This window comes from Gossypium hirsutum, chromosome A11, assembly GCF_007990345.1.
Source record: "Gossypium hirsutum isolate 1008001.06 chromosome A11, Gossypium_hirsutum_v2.1, whole genome shotgun sequence".
Taxonomy (NCBI): Eukaryota; Viridiplantae; Streptophyta; class Magnoliopsida; order Malvales; family Malvaceae; genus Gossypium; species Gossypium hirsutum.
The window spans coordinates 112,085,084-112,103,526 of record NC_053434.1 but is presented as its reverse complement, the minus strand read 5'-3'; the positions used below and the strand labels follow the sequence as shown (position 1 = coordinate 112,103,526).

General features: G+C 34.7%; 1 protein-coding gene and 1 long non-coding RNA gene across 2 annotated transcripts; one reads left to right on the top strand and one right to left on the bottom strand.

The window, feature by feature from the left end:
- Positions 1 to 15,334: 15,334 nt before the first annotated feature.
- On the top strand, positions 15,335 to 16,677 carry LOC107904532 (probable histone H2A.5). The gene is made up of 2 exons (XM_016830938.2): positions 15,335 to 15,946; positions 16,242 to 16,677. The coding sequence occupies exons 1-2, from the start codon at positions 15,749 to 15,751 to the stop codon at positions 16,473 to 16,475; spliced, it is 432 nt and encodes a 143-aa protein (XP_016686427.1). The 5' UTR covers positions 15,335 to 15,748; the 3' UTR covers positions 16,476 to 16,677.
- A 270-nt stretch (positions 16,678 to 16,947) lies between these two features.
- LOC107904526 (uncharacterized) lies at positions 16,948 to 18,078 on the bottom strand. The gene is made up of 2 exons (XR_001686244.2): positions 17,528 to 18,078; positions 16,948 to 17,271 (listed from the first exon to the last, which is right to left on the bottom strand). It is a non-coding gene; the product is annotated as an uncharacterized lncRNA (long non-coding RNA).
- Positions 18,079 to 18,443: the final 365 nt, after the last annotated feature.

Below are 18,443 nucleotides of genomic sequence, written 5' to 3'. Positions count from 1 at the left end.
TTTTAAAAGATAATTTCATTATAGGTTAAAGTGAATGGAAGCTGTGCACCAGATAGGAAACTGGAAAAGAGGTGGTGAGTCCATCGGACTGCTTAAGTACCAAGCTCCCTTCGGATCCAGTCCTAGACATGCATACCGCCATTGCCACACCTTAACGTCATGGATATTTCTAGGAAACCGATTTGATTAAGTCATTTTTAGGAAAAGTGATTAATTTTGGAAAATACTTTCATTGCGGAAGCTTTGCTTGTTGTCATGTTATTTTGAAATCAATTGTTGTTTTTGAAAACGCGCCCTAAAGCTATCCAATTTCAACAGTTAAAATAAGTAATACATGTCTTAGTAATACATATTAAAACCATCAAAAATAATTAAGCGGCCTTATTACAACTTAAAACCCAAATCATAAAAATAAAATAAAAGATGTCCAATTCACCGGAAGAAAACAGGAATTTGCAAAACGTGTGGCCACTCCGAATTCCCTCACAGCTCCAAGCCCACTATGGTTGGGGTTTACCTACGTGGATGAAAAATAAGAGGTGAGTTTGGGAAAACTCAGTGTGTAAAATAACCCAACCATAGTCTAAATCAGCTCAACCCACAGAAACAGAATAAGTTTGCCTTAGCCCAGAACAGAAATTCAGAATAAAGCCCATAGACCCATAACAGAACAAAATAGATATTACATGTTTATGCAGAAACCCAACCCAGATTCATCCATAACACCCCCGTACCAGCCTTACACCATGTGGGGAGACTACTCGACCCACCCAACCGCTACACACCACAGAAATCGCAGTGAGGCTACCAGATATTGTGACGAAGTCACCAGATACAGATATTGTGGCAGAGCCACCAGAACAGATATATGTGGCAGAGCCACCAGATCAGATAATTGTGGCATAGCCACCAGGACAGATATATGTGGCAGAGCCACCAGATCAGATAATTGTGGCATAGCCACCAGGATGCTTCCTCCATAGTATAACCCAAGTCCCCATGCAACAGATATATAATCATGGCATACATCATACAAAATCAGATCGTCATGCTTTTCAGTCAAAAGTAACCCTAGGGGTATAATGGTAATTTTGCATACATAGGGGTATTCAAGTAATTTAACTATTCTTAAGGTTTTCATACATAACATAGCCATTTACGTACGATCAGAAACACTTACCGCGTTTTCTTAAAAATTTGGGCCCGTTGGCCCATTATCTCGTTTTTGGCCCATTAAGCCCAAAAATATCGAAATGCACAGAATCACGCACTCTGCAGTCTTATCACTTTAATTTACCATATACATCAAACTATTAATCTCATGAGCATTCACACACTCGCAACATCTCAAAATACCGGCTTTTTGGCATTTCGGCTTTTCGGCTTGTGCCGATCTAGTCTATAAGACGGTGTTAGTTACACACCTGTTTGCGACGATATGCTGACGAGATCCACACACGAACCGCCTACAATTGGATTACTAACACGTTAATCTAACTATTCAAATACAAACTATGTATTAACCCCTTACAATATTCGGCCAACCACACCTACAGATCATAGTAAGCTTATAAGAAATCAATAAGCAACTCATTAACAAATTTTTGTCAATGTTTACCACATAATCATAATTTCACTGCAAGTTGTCTTCCTGAGCAACAGTCACTAAACCATTTATAACTGGAGCTACGAAACTCCAAATCAAGTGCCGTTAATTTTTCCTGAAAATAGACTCATATATCTTCTATCCATAAAATTTTCAGAATTTTTGTTTTGGCCAATCAATACCAGATTTTTCTTAAAGTTTCCCATGTTTCACTGTTTGACTAATCTGACCACTCTTCATTACGAATCAAATTTCTAATTGTAAAGAATTCAAAATATGTTCTCGTTTATTTCATTTGAAACTAGACTCAACAAGATTTAATTACATAATTTATTCAGCTTCTAATTCATCTCCCACAATTTATGGTGATTTTCCAAAGTCACGTTACTGCTACTATCCCAAGCAGATTTATTACCAAATTCACTCTTTCACACATAACTTGCATGCATGTTATTTAAACATGTATATAACCAATAAATCATCACATATCTATGATTTTACCTAAGTATAATCTCCATTTCATCATTTTAAAGTACAACATGTTAGCCGATTTTTTTTCCCTTAGCATTTAAGGCACATGCATGCTCATTTGTTTGGCTCAACTTCACCTGTCTCCCATTTTTCATCAAAAGAACATGAAACAACAACCATTTCCTTCATTTTAATTCATGACCAAATGCTCACAACACAACCAAAAACCAAAATATGCTTCAAGAGTTAAGGTAGAATCAAGAAGAACCCATGAACATCAAAATAGAAGCAAAGTACCAAGAACTTACCTTCAATTTTCCTCTTCCTAGTGACCGAATATTCAAGGGTTTCCTCCCCTATTTGCTCTCTCTCTCTCAAATTCGGCTATGAAGAACAAAGAATGAACCAAAAAAACCTTCCTTTACTTCCTTTTGTTATTCTTATCACTCAACATTTTATGACACATAAATGATATACTAATATTTGTGCCATACTCATGCCATAATTCCAATAAAAATGCCCATAATGCTTATCATGCCCATCATGGAACATTTACCTAACCCATTATCAATTTTTTATCAATTTGTACCATAAATTATGGATATCAAGTGCACATATTGTCTTCAACAACATGATGGCCGGCCACTTCTTGTAAAATGGGAGGTTTGACATGCAAATCCTCCTATTTTGCACTACTATTTATTTGGCCACTACAAATTAGCCTATAGCATTTTCAAACATTTTCACATAGGTCCTATTTCATAATTTCACTCACAAATGACAATATCAAAGCATGAAATTTTGCCAACATTCACAGAATTTTCGAAAATTGGGGCGTTACAGTCACCTAGTTTTTCATATGATCTCAATTTGTTACACAAACCAACCACATAGCTGTGTGACTTTTGTTGAAATTTTATATTTTGGTCCATACTACTTCAGAGAGTTACACAGCCTGGCCACACGATTGTGTGACCCCTATTTTGTATTATTATCTTTACTTTTAAAATGTTGCAAATTGATCTTTGTTTGTTCTCTTGTCAACTCTAGAGCTCACATAAGCTCATATAAGATTCAAGAAAAAAATTAAATGATATTTCATGATTGAATTAATTAAAGTAATTAAACTTTTTACTGTTAATTGTTTATAATTGTTCTAGTTTGTACTATAGCATCTCATAACTTGATTTCGATGACTAGGACGAGTGAGAGGTGTTACAATAGTGACCCTGATATGGATGTGGCCCTAAATGATATCGATGATAAAGACAATGAGGGTGAAGATGTACACCCCCATCAGTTGGGAACCTAAGTCGTGGTGCTGTTATACAAAATGACTCTAGGGCCCACATGTTTAGTGTAGATCCAGATGCAGCGCATGCACCTAAGTTCCACGAGTACGCCAATATAATACATGTTCACCGCTTGGCGAAGAATTCAAAGTTGGAAGAGTTGTTCGTAGGACAACAATTTGAGAACAAGACCGATTGCGTATTTGCTATCAAACGGTACAACATGAAGATATCAATGGACTACAGAGTCACAAACTGGCTGGCTCAGACTACATTAATACAAAGGACTCAACAATGGACAATACAAAAAGTGGAAGGGCCCTATACATGCACTTCCGGACGTATGATGCAAGACCATCACAATCTAGATAAGAAAATAATTTGCAACTACATCATGCCATTGGTGAAAGACATGCCCACCATTCCTGTATCAGTCTTGACTGTTGACATGCAAGCCCGATTTTAGTATAAGGTGTCATACTTGAAGGCATGGTTGGCCGAAAAAATGGCCATGGAGCAGTTGTACAGTGACTAGGATGCATCATACAACGAACTTCAGGGGTGGATATCTGTGATGCAAGAGTAGGTGCCAAGTATTATCATCGACTTGCAGACATTGTCGTGTTACATGTCAGACAACCAACTACAACTAGGAAGAAGAATTTTCCACCCGATGTTTTGGACATTCAATCCATGTGTTCGGGTCTTTCCCCACTACAAGTCACTTGTGCAGGCTGATGAGACTAGGTTATACGAGAAATATATATAAATACTAACATTGGTACTTGACCGAGGGTGTGAAGTCAAATAAATAGAATTGTAATCGAGGCCACCTCTCGAATCGAACATTCCACAGTGCTATATATTGTTGATTTTCCACAGTCCAATTCTTTCTTTTTCCCTCTTTTTGATCTCTTGGACATCATCAAATCTATGTGGAACGTCCAAAACATATTTGACTGTGCCCAAATTGTCCCAAAACCCGATCGCCATTGTAACACTCCACCATTGAGAAGTTTAGCACTAGCACGTTGATGTACCACACATTTGCAAGTTCTTGAACCCACGACGGAATGTCAACCACAACATCTGGTGTGGAATATGGCATCCACACAAACTGCATGTAACATCCCGAAATATGGCCTAGTCAGAACAGTGGTTTCGGGACCACAAATTTGACGTTGAAATATTTATTTTATGATTATTATGGGATTAAAATATGTGAATATGTATGTGCTAAAGTTTCATGAAGAAATTCTATGAGTAAAGTGTCTAATTGGAAAATAATGACCAAATTGGATAAATTACAAAACTTGGATTCTAGAAGCAATTTGCATGAAATTGCTTTAGAATAATAATTAGAAGGTCTTAAAGATAAATTTTCCCAATTTCTAAGTTTTTGGACAAAAATGGGCATGTATGGATTAAATTTGAAAGAAAATGCTTAAGGGCATTTTGGTCATTTGGCTAATTAATTAAATAAAATGGGAAAAATAAGCCAAAAAATAGCCATTCTTCTCCCTTGTCCACCAAAATTCTCAAGCCTCTATAGCTAGGGTTTTCAACATTTTCAAGCTCAATAGTAAGTGCTCCCAAGCCCCGTTTTTAATGTTCTTCGTATTTTTGAAATCCTAGTAGCTTACTCTCTCCATTTCTACCCATATTTTGAGTTAGGGTTCATGTTTGCAAAGTGACCCATGCATGACATGTTTATTCTTTGTTGTTTTATGGAGGAATATGAAAGTTAGATGTGTGTTAAACATCTTTTTCTAGGTGATTTTCATGAAAAACCCTTAAAAGGACCTTTTTGCAAAAGGAGTAAAATGTGTGGTAAAATGTGAAAAAATGGAAAATGTGGGCTACCATAAGAGGAAAGAACATCCGGCTAGGCTTGGGTAAGGTAGAAATTGCATGCATTTCATTATACGAGTTTAGGGACTAAATCGTAAAAATGTGAAAATTAGGGGCAAAACGATCATTTTGTCCGGGGTGAAATTTAGACTCGAAAATAATAATGTGAGGTGCTAAAGATTCATTTTTATTGTTATAGACCCCGGAGAACAAATTTCGGAGGTCGATCAAGGAAAACAAAAGGTTTCAAAATAAGTGAAACACGATACCGAGACGAGTACCAGGTAAGTTCAAATAACTTAAAGTAAACTCTTAATAAGCCCAAATGCATGTTTTATAAATGTATGATAATTGCACTGATGATGGCATAAAAAACCATGAAATGTATCCCTAATAATGATACGTTGACAATTGTCCCGGTTGAAGTTAAAAAGGGAAATTTGATAGATAAACCATGGCTTACACGACTTGAGATCCTACATATGTTGCAAAAAAGGATTTATCCCGGATGGGTAATCCACTGATCTCAAATATAGAAAAGGATCTAGCCCGGAAGGGTGTTCCTTGGGTGATCGAGCCTCCCGAAGAATATATGTGCATTTTGGATTTAGCCCGGATGGGTAATCTGATTAGGGTCTAAATTTAGCCTGGACTGGTAATTCAGATCCGATCTCATTAAGGGTATTTGTCGCTATAAGGGATTTAGCCTGGACTGGTAATCCCGACATCACTCCATGAGTTTATAATACGGGGTGATTTAGCCTGGACTGGTAATCCCGCCGTATGATGTGGGGTTCGCAGGAGAGCATACATGATATGATCACTTTTACGACCTAGCGGTAAATGGATAATCCATCGAGATCTCCATGAAACTCAACGGGACTAATATGAGTTATATGAATATATGAAAATGTTGAATGATGAGCTCATCTAAGATTAATTATATGGTGTATTGTTATGTGACTAACTTGTAAATTGAGTGCATGTGATAGGGAAATCATTCAATGTCTGTTGGTTTTATTGCCAAATATGGTTGTATGCTAATTACTTGGTAAGTTTACCTTCCAGTTATTGGGGCTTACTAAGCATGTAAATGCTTACCCCTCTCTTTTCCCTGTCTTACAGAGCTCAAGGACTCGTAAAGATTGGAAGCCAGTCAGAGAATCAACACACTATCAACTAGTCCAGCTTTGGTATATAGTCACTTTTATTTTGTTTAATGGCATGTATAGGGCTTTTGTTCATTTTTTTATATGTGTCATTTGATTAGCCAAAATGAAGGCATGTAAAAGTATTCATGGTTACCTGTATATGGCCATGGGAATTGGCTCATTTTGAAGTAGGGTATGACCTACAAAGTTGTGCATGTTTGTGTTCAGATGTTATTGTGATGATTGATCGTAGTGTATCACAATTAAACGCATATAACATGACCAAGTCACATGGGATGGCTAAGCTATGATCTGCAATGAGTTCTAATAATGAGCCAATCTTGAATGTTTCTTAAAGTATAGAAATCCTTAACACAAGGGAATTAACCTAGCATGTGTAAAATCGATGAAATGAGGCTTACATACAATGAGGTTTATCGAGGTCATTTGAGTTTATAATCAGGCTTTATTATATATTGTGGAAACCATAAGTGAGAATGGATGTTGGAGGGTGACTAAAGGCTTGATAAATAGCCTAATAAGGTCCACACGGGTAGACACATGAATCTAGGCCTTGTGTGACACACGAATCGCCCCATGGGCGTGTGGTATGGCCGTGTGTCCCCTGCATTTAAAATTTTAAGTCAGAATGCATGGTAGTAAACACACGAGTAGAGACTCGGTCGTGTGTCTCAATCGTGTGGAGGGCACAGCCTAGCACACGGGCGTGTGTCTTAGCCGTGTGCCCCTAAAGGTATGCTGACGTCATAAACAGAATGCTCGAGTTTTTGGACACGAGCGACCACACGGGCGTGTCTCGGCTGTGTAAAGGACACGGGCCAGGGACACGATCGTGTGCTTGGCTATGTGAAAACCCCTGTAGGTTCGAAATAGAAAATAAATTTAATTAATTCCACATGGGTAGAGGACCAAAGCACACGGGCGTGTCCCAAAGCACACGGACGTGTGTAATGTATTCACAAGGGCGTGTGAGGCATTAGTTAAGAAATTTTCTTAAAATTTTCTTAGGTCCTCAGTTTAGTCCCGGACCTTTTGCAATGTATGACTATGGCCTCGTAGGCCCATAATAGGAATGTTAAGTTGTTAATTGATCGGTTTCAAAATGAAACAAAATTTTAAACCTGTATTTCCCGAAAATGTCTAAGTACATGTCTACTAAAGCCTCGTACCTGGTCCCAGTCTTCGGTACGGGTAAGGGGTGTTACACTGCACAATATTTAACATGATGTTAGTTACACAGGTCAAATAGCATGATCAACATAAAATAAATATAACTTAATTAAATATATATTATATTGTCTTTGGTGTACGCCTCTATCATTTAATAGTAGACAACGAGTGTCTTGGACTCCCAATTTCAGGAGATGTTACCTATCTAAAAACGAAGCAAACTTGTTAGCACATATTCCAAAAAAAAACAAATATTTGTGGTTTAAGTTTACAAATTTATTTTACCTATTTACAAGTGGCCACATATGTGGTTAGTGACCCACTGATGCTAGAAATGACATCTTGTACAGAGCCCAAAGCTGCAGAAAGATCAAACAATCGAATATATCTTGTGTTTCGTGCCTTGTTGCCCGACAAAGCTCTCGATAAAACATCGCCAATACTACTGAGCCCTAATTGTAAGAACGAGTCTGGTACAAATTGGCCAATAGAGGCAAGTACATAATATAGACCTTATTATTATTTGCGTACAACATAAGTACCCTCTATCAGCTATAATATATATGCTCGAGCAGCGCACATCAGCTCGAACTCAGTGGCACTACTCGATAAGTGTTGGAAATTTTCATTCAACCAAGAAAATTTCAAATTGGTGAATCTAACTTCCCATAACCAGAGGGGTCTCCAAGTAACTGGTAGCATAGGGCTAAAGGTTTGACCACTTTGCTTAGACTTGTGACCACGTCACTGTCAGCTGGGAGCATAAGTTGCATCAAGACATCTTCCAAGATGATGGTGTACTCCCCACACAGTAAATGAAAAGCGTGGGTATCTAGGCACCACCGGTCAACCAAGGCGGATATTGAGTTTTCCCTCAAGTTGAACATCTGGACCAATCCAGCTGATCCAAATCCGACAGCCTCCAAGTACACATAATTTGTTCGTCTAAACAGTACCTTGGAAAATAGTACCTTGGAAAATGGACTCCCGATCTCAATACCCAATACTCATCTTGTCCATAACATATAACTAATTTTTGTTAAACTAGCTGAGTAAATATAAATTAGACTGCAACTCTATAATTATACATATAATCTTCAATAATAAATATGACAGAATTTTACTGTCTCGTTTATCATCAAAGTAGTGTGATCGACAGCTTAGAGTAGAGACCTCATACTGACGTTCGCAAAAAAAATCAAAATTAATCAACACTCAAAAAATTAAACACAGTTAAATATTATATTATCATAATTACTTTAATATAGCATACATAAATTACAATAAAAAATTAACATACCTTAAACCTATTAACTTAATATAAAACCAACACAACAAACTCAACACTTCAAATATTTGCCAAAAAAAATTTGTTCAAAATTTGTTTTTGACCTCTAATTTTTGGGTAACATATGTGCTGGGTAGGGGACCAACTAAAAAAATAGAGGGCAATTTATAAGGGGAAGGTCGTGAGACGGGAAGTAAAGGAAGGGGAAAAAAAGGACGGGCAGGAGAAAAAAAGCTGGCGCGTGCGTAAAAAGACATGAAAAAGCTTACGATCAAGGTTTTTCACGAACGCGCCAACTTTTTTTCCTTCTTTTTTTCCGCTCTCACGACCTTCCCCTTATAAATTGCCCCCCATTTTTTTAGTTAGTCCCCTACCCAGCACACATGCTACCCTAAAATTAGAGGTCAAAAACAAATTTTGCATGGTTTTTATTTGACAAATACCTGAAGTGTTGAGTTTGTTGAGTTGGTTTTATCTTAAGTTAATAGGTTTAAGTTTTGTTAATTTTTTTATTGTAATTTGTGTATGTCATATTAAAGTAATTATTATAATATAATGTTTAACTGTATCAAATTTTTTTAGTGTTGATTAATTTTTTAAAAAAATTTTATACAAATATCAGTATGAATTATCTACTCCAAGCAGTCGGTCACACTGCTTTGATGATAAATGAGATAGTAAAATTTTGTCATATTTATTATTAAAGATTATATGTATAATTATAGAGTTACGGTATAATTTATATTTACTCAGCTAATTTAACAAAAATCGGTTATATGATATGGACAGGATGAGTATCGAGTATTGAGATCGCGAGTCCATTTTCCAAGGTACGTCTAGACGAACAAATTATGTCGTACTTGGAGGCCGTCAGGATTTGGATCAGTTGCATTGGTCCAAATGTTTGACTTGAGGGCAAACTTAATATCCGCCTTGGTTGAGCGGTGGCATCCGAAGACCTACACTTTTCATCTACCGTGTTGGGAGTGCACCATCACTTTGGAAGACGTCTCGATGCAACTTGCACTCCCAGCTGACGATGACATGGTTATGGGTCCAGGCAAAGTGGTCAAACCTTCGAACCTATGCTACCAGTTGCTTGGATGCTCCCCTAGTGATAGGAAATTCAGATTCACCAGTTTGAAATTTTCCTGGTTGAATAAAAATTTCCAAGATTTATCTAGCAGTGCTACTGAGTTCGAGCTAATGTGCACTATTCGAGTGTATGTATTGCAACTAATAGGTGATTACTTATGCTGGACGCAAATAATAATAAGGTTCACATTATGTACTTGCCTCTATTGGCCAATTTGTACTAGACTCGTTCTTACAGTTGGGGCTCGACAATATTGGAGACGTTGTATCGAAAGCTTTGTCAAGCAACAAGGCACAACACACAAGATATATTTGGTTGTTTGACATTACTACAGTCCTGGGTTCTATACTAGATGTCATTTCTAGCATTAGTGGGTCACCAACCACATATGTAGCCACCTGTAAATAGTTTTTTTTTTTGTAAACTTGAACCACAAATATTGTTATTTTTTTAAAATATGTGCTAACAAGTTTGCTTCGTTTTCAAATAAGTAACATCTCCGGGTATTGGGCAGTCTAAGACACTGTTATCTATTGTCAGATGATAGAGGCATACGCATCGACAATAATGTAATATATATTCTTAATTAAGTTATATTTATTTTATTTAATTAATTTGGTCATGTTATTTGAATCGTGTAACTAACATCATGTTAAATATTATGCAGTTCATATAGATGTTATATTCCACACAATATGTTGTAGTTGTCATTCCATCGTGGGTTCAAAAACATGCAAATGTGTGGTATATCAAGGCGCTGGTGTTAAACTTCTCAATGGTGGAGTGGTCCAATGTCAATTGAGTTCTGCAATAATTTGGGTACAGACAATATGTTCTGGACGTTCCACATAGATTTGATTATGTCCATGGGATTAACAAGAGGGGAAAAAAAGGAAATAATTGAGTTGTGGAAAATCAACAATATATAGCACTATAGAATACCCAGTTCGAGAAACAGCCTCAGGTACAGTACTATTTGTTTGAATTCATGCCCTTAGTTGAGTACCAACGTTGGTATTTACGTATATTTCTCATATTACCAGGTCTCATCAACCAGCATAAGCGGCTTGTAGTGGGGAAAAGCTCGAACGTATGGATCAAATGTCCAAAACATATAATAGAAAATTATTCTCTCTAGTTGTAGTTGGCCGTCAGTCCCGTAACATGGTAGTGTCTGCAAGTCGATGATAATACCGGTTACATACTCCTGTATCGTGGATATCCACCCATGAAGTTCGTTGTATGACACATCGTAGTCACAGTACAACTGTTCTATGGCCATTTGTTTAGCCTACTATGCCTTTTTATGTGGCACCCTATACTGGAATCGAGCTTACATGTCAGCAATCGGGATCGGTTCAGGAATGGTGGGCATGTCTTTCACTGGCAACATGATGCAGTTGCATATTGTTTTCGCATCTAGTTTGAAATGGTCTTGCGCTATATGTCCAGAAGTGCATGTATGAGGCCCCTCCAATTTTCGGATTGTCCACTATTTAGTCTTCTTTATAAATGCAACCCAAACTTACCTGTTGCACCCTTTGTCAGCCTTCCAACATTCCCCAACATATAATGTTGGTGTAGACTTTGTGACTCTGTAGTCCACCGACATCTTTATGTTGTACCGCTTGATGGCAAATATGCAATCCAACTTTTTCTCAAACTGTTACCCTATGAACAACTCTTCCAACTCCGAATTCTCCGTCAAGCGGTAGGCAAGTATTATATTAGCATACTCGAGGAACTCAAGTGCATGCGCTGCATTTGGATCTACACTAAACATGTGGGCCTCAGGGTCATTCTCTATAACAATGCCATGATTTGAGTTGCTGACCGATGAGGGGTACATCTTCACCCTTCTCGCCTTCATCGTCGATATCGTCAGGACCACATCCATATTGAGGTTACTATATTCTTCAACATCGTGATAGAATCCCTATCATTATCGAATCCTGCTTCACCATCTGCATTGGTGCACATCACCAACCTAAAATAGGTTTGTTATACGAACTCCCACCATATTTTGGATTTTCGAGTTGTTACGATGTCCCTTTGTAGCCTAATTGATTTGTCTATTCGACATTAAGATCAAAGTCAAACCTGTGATGTTGACTTATTGAAGTGACATTTTCAATAGGCTCTACATCAACTAACTAAGTGAACAACTCAATTGGTTGGGGGTTCTCGTTCCCAGTCAAGCACCATATTGCAATCATAGTGCCCAAGTCATCATAATCTATCAGTTCCATCTCCGTACATTTCCATGGATCTGAGAAAACTAGAAACTTGTAGAATATTTTGACATCGCCCTTCCATAATGGAGAGCTATTTTTGCATTTATCTTTCTTCTCTTTTCTTCCAGCTTCAGTCTTCTTCAGTCTTATTGAATCTCATCTCTACTCTCTTCTGACCTTGAAATACCCAACCAAAGTCACCATCCATAATTGCTTAATTGAAATAACGTACACCAAAAACATTGGGTTATTCATCTTCAAAACAATTTATGTTCTCTTCTACTAAACCAAAACTTTCTCCTTTTTTTTCTTTTTCGGTTGAACAATTACAACAATGTTCAACATAAACCAGTATATACAGGGGCTAGTAAAACCAAAGAGCCTGGTGGCACACAAAAATTCAATTTTTTTTGAAAAAACAAGGTAGGAACAAAAGAAAATCTGAAAAAAATACAAAAAAAAATTCTGACAAATTGGCACCGGTGCCGCCATGTCAAGGTCGACAACAAAAAAAAACAAATTTCTAACCTACTGATACCGGTGCCGCCAATGGCAACAGTGGCACCAAAAAAATATTTGACATGCTTTTTCTAATAAAAATGTTGATGCCGTCGATGGCAATGGCAGCACCTATTAAAATATAATTTTTTTTCTTTTTTTCCCCTCAAAATACATGTATTTTAGCATGATATGTATGCATATTTTTATTGGTGCTGCCAATAGCAACAACAACACCCAAGGAAATTATTATTTTTTAAACTGGCCAATGATTGGGCACTTATTAGGGGTGGTGCCCTCAATGGCAACAGCGGCACCGAGGTTTATTGTAGCAAACAAGTTATTTTCGTACATGATTTTGCAAGTGGGTTATTTTTGTAATTAATAAAAAAAATTTGGTCAATTCTAGAAAAGGCCTTAATGTATACTATTGTAAATTAGGAATATGGATAAAAATTGTCATTCATAATTCTTTGGAACTCAAATAGAGCATTTTTTAATTCAAAGGGCATTACGTTGCATTCGTATTGCCCAAATTGTACAGTAAATGTTGTTTTATATATTTCCTCTTCTTTTATTTGGATTTGTCAAAATCTTGATTTCATGTCAAAATTTAAGAAAATATTGATATTGTAAAGCTTTTGCAATAAAACTTTTTTTATTTGAGATTGGGTATTTAATCCATTTTAAAGCTTGATTGAGAGGTTTGTAATTAATAACTAATCTTGACGTTCTTCTTTCGAGTTCTGCATTTTTTATTACATAGAGGAAGGAGCAACTCCAAGGAGAGTTACTTTCTTCTGATTAATTTTTTATTGAGAAGATCTTGTATTTCTTTTCTACAAAATTCTTCCATTTCTTTATTCATCTACATTGGCCCGACTTTTGTTGAAACTTATCTTTCATCAAAATCATCTTCATTGGGTAATGTTACTTCATGTTATTTTCTATTCCAAAAGGCATTAGCAATATCAGAACATATTATTGATTCTATTGATTCTATAATTTGGTTTATTCATTTTTGGCATTCTTTTTTTGCTAATTGTTCAATTAATTTTTTTAAAAATATATTTATTCTTTTAGAAAAGAAATTTGCTTTTGTTCATTATTAATAAAATTGTTGATTTGTGCAATATGAATGAACAAAGATTTTAACAGGTTGAGATTTCTTATTTTGAGACTTTCCATAAAAGGAAATTCTATCTTGGTATTTAAAACATTGGTGGAGATTGAATGATTTGTTACATTATAGGGTTTGAGTAAATATATAAATGAAGTTTCTAATATAATGTCTTGAATAATATCTTTTACCATTAAAAACATGTTTGATATTTGATACCTTTATTACCAATTTCAGCATCAGGAATTTTGTAGGTAATTTTGAGTTTTTTTTTTTTACCATTTGCAACTTTAAGAGATTATAATGTTTTGTTATAATATTTTGCTGGAATTCTCTAATACAATTTTAATTTGCTCTTGTATTAAAAAGGGTTATCGTTTCCAATTGAGATCTATTGTTTATAATAAGATTTATTTTAATCAAATATCCTTGGATGGATACTCTAGTAAAAACCATCATGTATTCTTGTGTATTATTTTTTGGCTCGGGTTCAGTTTCGAAAGAACTATCTTCTGGAATTTCATGTTTTAAAGTTTGCATTTGTTTCTTCATCTCTTGTTACTCATTTTTAAGCTAGGAAAGCTTTAACTTAATTTCTTTTATTTCCAATTGTAATTCAAAATTTAATTTAAATAATATTATTTATTCATCCTTTAAAATTTTAGTTTGAAGTTCAACATTAAAAAATATAATATAATATTTATCATAAAGATAAATAATATTTATCTTAATATTAAAAATACTTTTAATGTTTATCATAAAAATAAATATTATTTATCTTAACATTCTTAATTATTTAAAATTAAGTGTTTAAAAATAAAATTCATTTTTACTTAATTATGTTCAAAATTAATTAAAATGGTAAAAACATTAAAACAATTATAGTTATTTAATAAGATAGTTAAACTAGAGCTTTTTCATGCAAAATAAATTACAAACAGGGTTAAAAATATTATTACATGATATTGAATTAAAAATACATGAAAATTATATAAATTATATAAAAATATTGAATTATAAAATATATAAAAATTATAAAATGATTTTAAGTTAAAACATGCAACACTAATAAGTTTTTAAAATTCTACTTTATATCTAACATTATTTTTTAAAATTTTATTTTTTAGGTAAGACATTTACGATGTTGAAATAAAGATTATTGATTATATTTTTTTTAAAAACGTTATTAACATTATTTTCAAACATTTTAATATTTTTGATTTAATATATATACATAAATGAGTTAATATTTAATAAACTAACAATAAAATTTTTTTTATTTTATAATTAACCTTAAAAAATTGATGTTTCTTACTTTTTTAAACATTTTATTATACATTTATAAGAAACTTGTCAACTTCTAACCTTAATTATGAAATTTAAAAACTTTATTAATAGTTTATCAAATATTTTCCCATATATAAAAATAATTTAAGAATTTATTTATATCTTCCAAATATTATGCCAAGAACAATTTTAATTAATAATAAATTAATATTTAAACAATACCTAATTTTTTATGAAATAAACGAACAACTCGTGCATTGCACGTCATAAAAAATTAGTATATAATAAACAAATTTATTGGGTTTCGCCCCAAATAATCTCCACCTAGGTCAAGAGGGCCAACCACAAGAATCACAACACTAGGCAATCCCAGATCGTAAGATCTAAATACATCACGAACAGAACCCAACCGTCGGATCAAAACCTACTATCCACCTTTCAATAGCCTAAATCAAGCAGCTGCGGATTGCCAGCGTGCCACATCCATTTATAAAAGCCCGCAATCAACTATCACTTTCGCTTCACACAATTCAAAAAAAAATCTCAACCAAAAGAAACTAAAAAGAGTTTTTCGCACTCCTCTTCGCCGATCAAATAAGAAGTTCATCAGAATTGAATCAAATTTTTTATTCTTTAAAGTAAATTAACGTCTTTTAAGCTGTAATGGAGTCGACGTCAACGACAGCGGGAGGTAGGAGAGGGGGAGATAGGAAAAAAGCGGTGTCTAAGTCGGCAAAGGCAAGACTCCAGTTTCCAGTGGGTCGGATTGCCCGTTACCTCAAGAAAGGCCGTTATGCACAGCGTTATGGCGGCGGTGCTCCCGTCTATCTTGCCGCCGTCCTCGAGTACCTTGCTGCTGAGGTGTCTGATCTTTTTTCTCAACCTTTTATTGTCATGTCCTCTCGATCTGCTTTCAGCAGTTTTATTTTGGTTAGATAAATGAGAAAATGTCGGAATCAAAGGAAAATTGTAATTGTGAATTTTGTGCGTATTTTTTTAACGAAGTCTCAATTTCCTTTTATTGGAAAAAAAAGGAAAATCAATATTTTAGTGATAGATATTCATGCTTAGATCCTAAAAGTTAGCTTTTGAGATTTTACCATTTCGGTGTATTTTTTCGTAAACGAAAAATTGATAGTTTCATATTTTTGAGCAGGTGTTGGAATTGGCGGGGAATGCGGCACGTGATAACAAAAAGAATAGGATCAACCCACAGCACGTGCTGTTAGTCGTGAGAAATGACGAGGAGTTGGGGAAGCTTCTTCAAGGAGTAACCATTGCTAGTGGCGGAGTTCTTCCTAACATTAACGCTGTTTTGTTACCTAAGAAAGCATCATCTTCATTTGATAAGGACCAGTCTTCTAAGTCTAAATCTTCTAATAAGGTTTAGACATAATTAAGATTATGTAAATATATTTATTCAACAGTTTTTTTTTTAATTTTCCTTTCATGTCATTGTAGGATTCAAGGGAAATGTTCTTGTTTCCCATCTTTCATGTTCTATTTCTTTGGGTAAATTACTAAAATAGTTATTTTTATTTGATTTAGTTTATATTTTAGTCACTTATATCTAAAATGTTATATTTTAATTATTTATATTATTGTTTTGTTATAAAATTATCGTCCTGTTATTAAATTTTTAAATCAAACACTTTTAAGGTGGTTAGATGAGTATGAAAGTTTTCTATTAAATAATTTATCTATGAAAGCTATTATTAGATAAATATTGAAGATAATATATGGATAAAATCAATTTTAAAATTAATGCTTTTAAGTCTATTAAAATATTATTAGATAGTCATTGGGGTATTTGGAGAGAATGATTTGTACAATTAGGGTTGGTATTGAAGTATAAGTACTTATTTGTGTAAAGGATATATTGGATTTAAGTTAATAGGCTATGCAAACTGTAGGACCTAATTTTCGCCCGGAGCCCAATAAACAATGGTCCAAAATAATTAAACCAGTCCAAAAATTATAACCCAAATTGCTAATCCTAAACAGGCCCAAAATAAAAAACCCTAACTCAATACCCAAGCCCACAACCTAAACATGCTTTGAAACCCTAGCAGCCAACACCTTCAGCCGCCGCACCCAAGGTAGTCTCCAGGCACCGCACGTCGCACGCCTCTCCGTGTCGTGCACTGCTCCACCACGCCACGTCAGTGGTATACCTGCGCACGTACCTGCAAACATGTGAAAATAGAGTGTAAAAATGGCTATAAAAGCCAATATATGATGTTGTAAAGGGGGGATCCCTTTCTTTTGGACTAATATAAGCAGAGAAATCAAAGTACAACAAATATTTAAAAAGAAATCAATGTGATTTTACTGTGGTTTTACTTTTCTGTTTCATTTTGTTTTATTTTTCTACCATTTTTTTCTTTTTTTTTAGATTTTTTCATTTATACGAAACTAAAATATTAAAAATGGGGAGTTTACCTTTTGTTTCACCGGCAAAGAGGGATTTTTCGCACCTCCAGCCACCGTATACGGCGGCACCGATAATGGCACGTGCGACGACGGCTCTCCGATCCCGTGGCTGGATTCTGAAAACTTCCAGAGAAAAGTGAGGTTTTTTTTTTGAAATTTGGGGAGAAAAATAATTTTTTAAAAAAATCAGCTTTTAAAGGGTATTAAAACGGCATCGTTTTGTGTTATAAGCCCAGTCACCAAAACGGCGCCGTTTAGGGGCAGAACCCGCGCATGTGACCCGACTTGGGGAGGATCCGCGTGTTTTCTCTTTATGGGTTATTTACCCTTTTGGTCCTCCCGCATTTTTATTTTTTTAAAATTCATTTTCTTTTTATTTTCAATTTATCCCTAGAATTTGGCCTCATTTTCTAGTAGGTCCCTATTGACTGGTGCGTTTTAGAGGGTAGGGAATATTTCCCTATTCGGCCCCTCCACGTTATTCGCGTCATTCAAATAGATCCTTTCTTTTTTTATATTTCGATTTGGCCCCAGAATTTCGGTTTTCAAGTCAATTTGACTTTTTTTTGTCGTTTTATTATACGGTTAATTAATATGGGTTTTAAATTTATTATTATTATGTATCATTTCAATTATTGTTATTACTATGGTTTTAATTTGTGTCATAACTGTATCATTATTATTATTTTATTTTTATTCTTTACCATTATTACCATCGTATTATGATTACCATTTTTTTTCCCTTATGTCAGTCATCATTAACTTTTTTTTACTCTTATTTTAATATTAGCATACTATCCAGTTTATTAATATACTAATATTATTTATCTTCTATTTTGTTATTGATATTATTATATATATTGCTATTATATTCAATATTTTTATTATTCTTTTTCTTAATATTATTATACTATTATTTTTATAT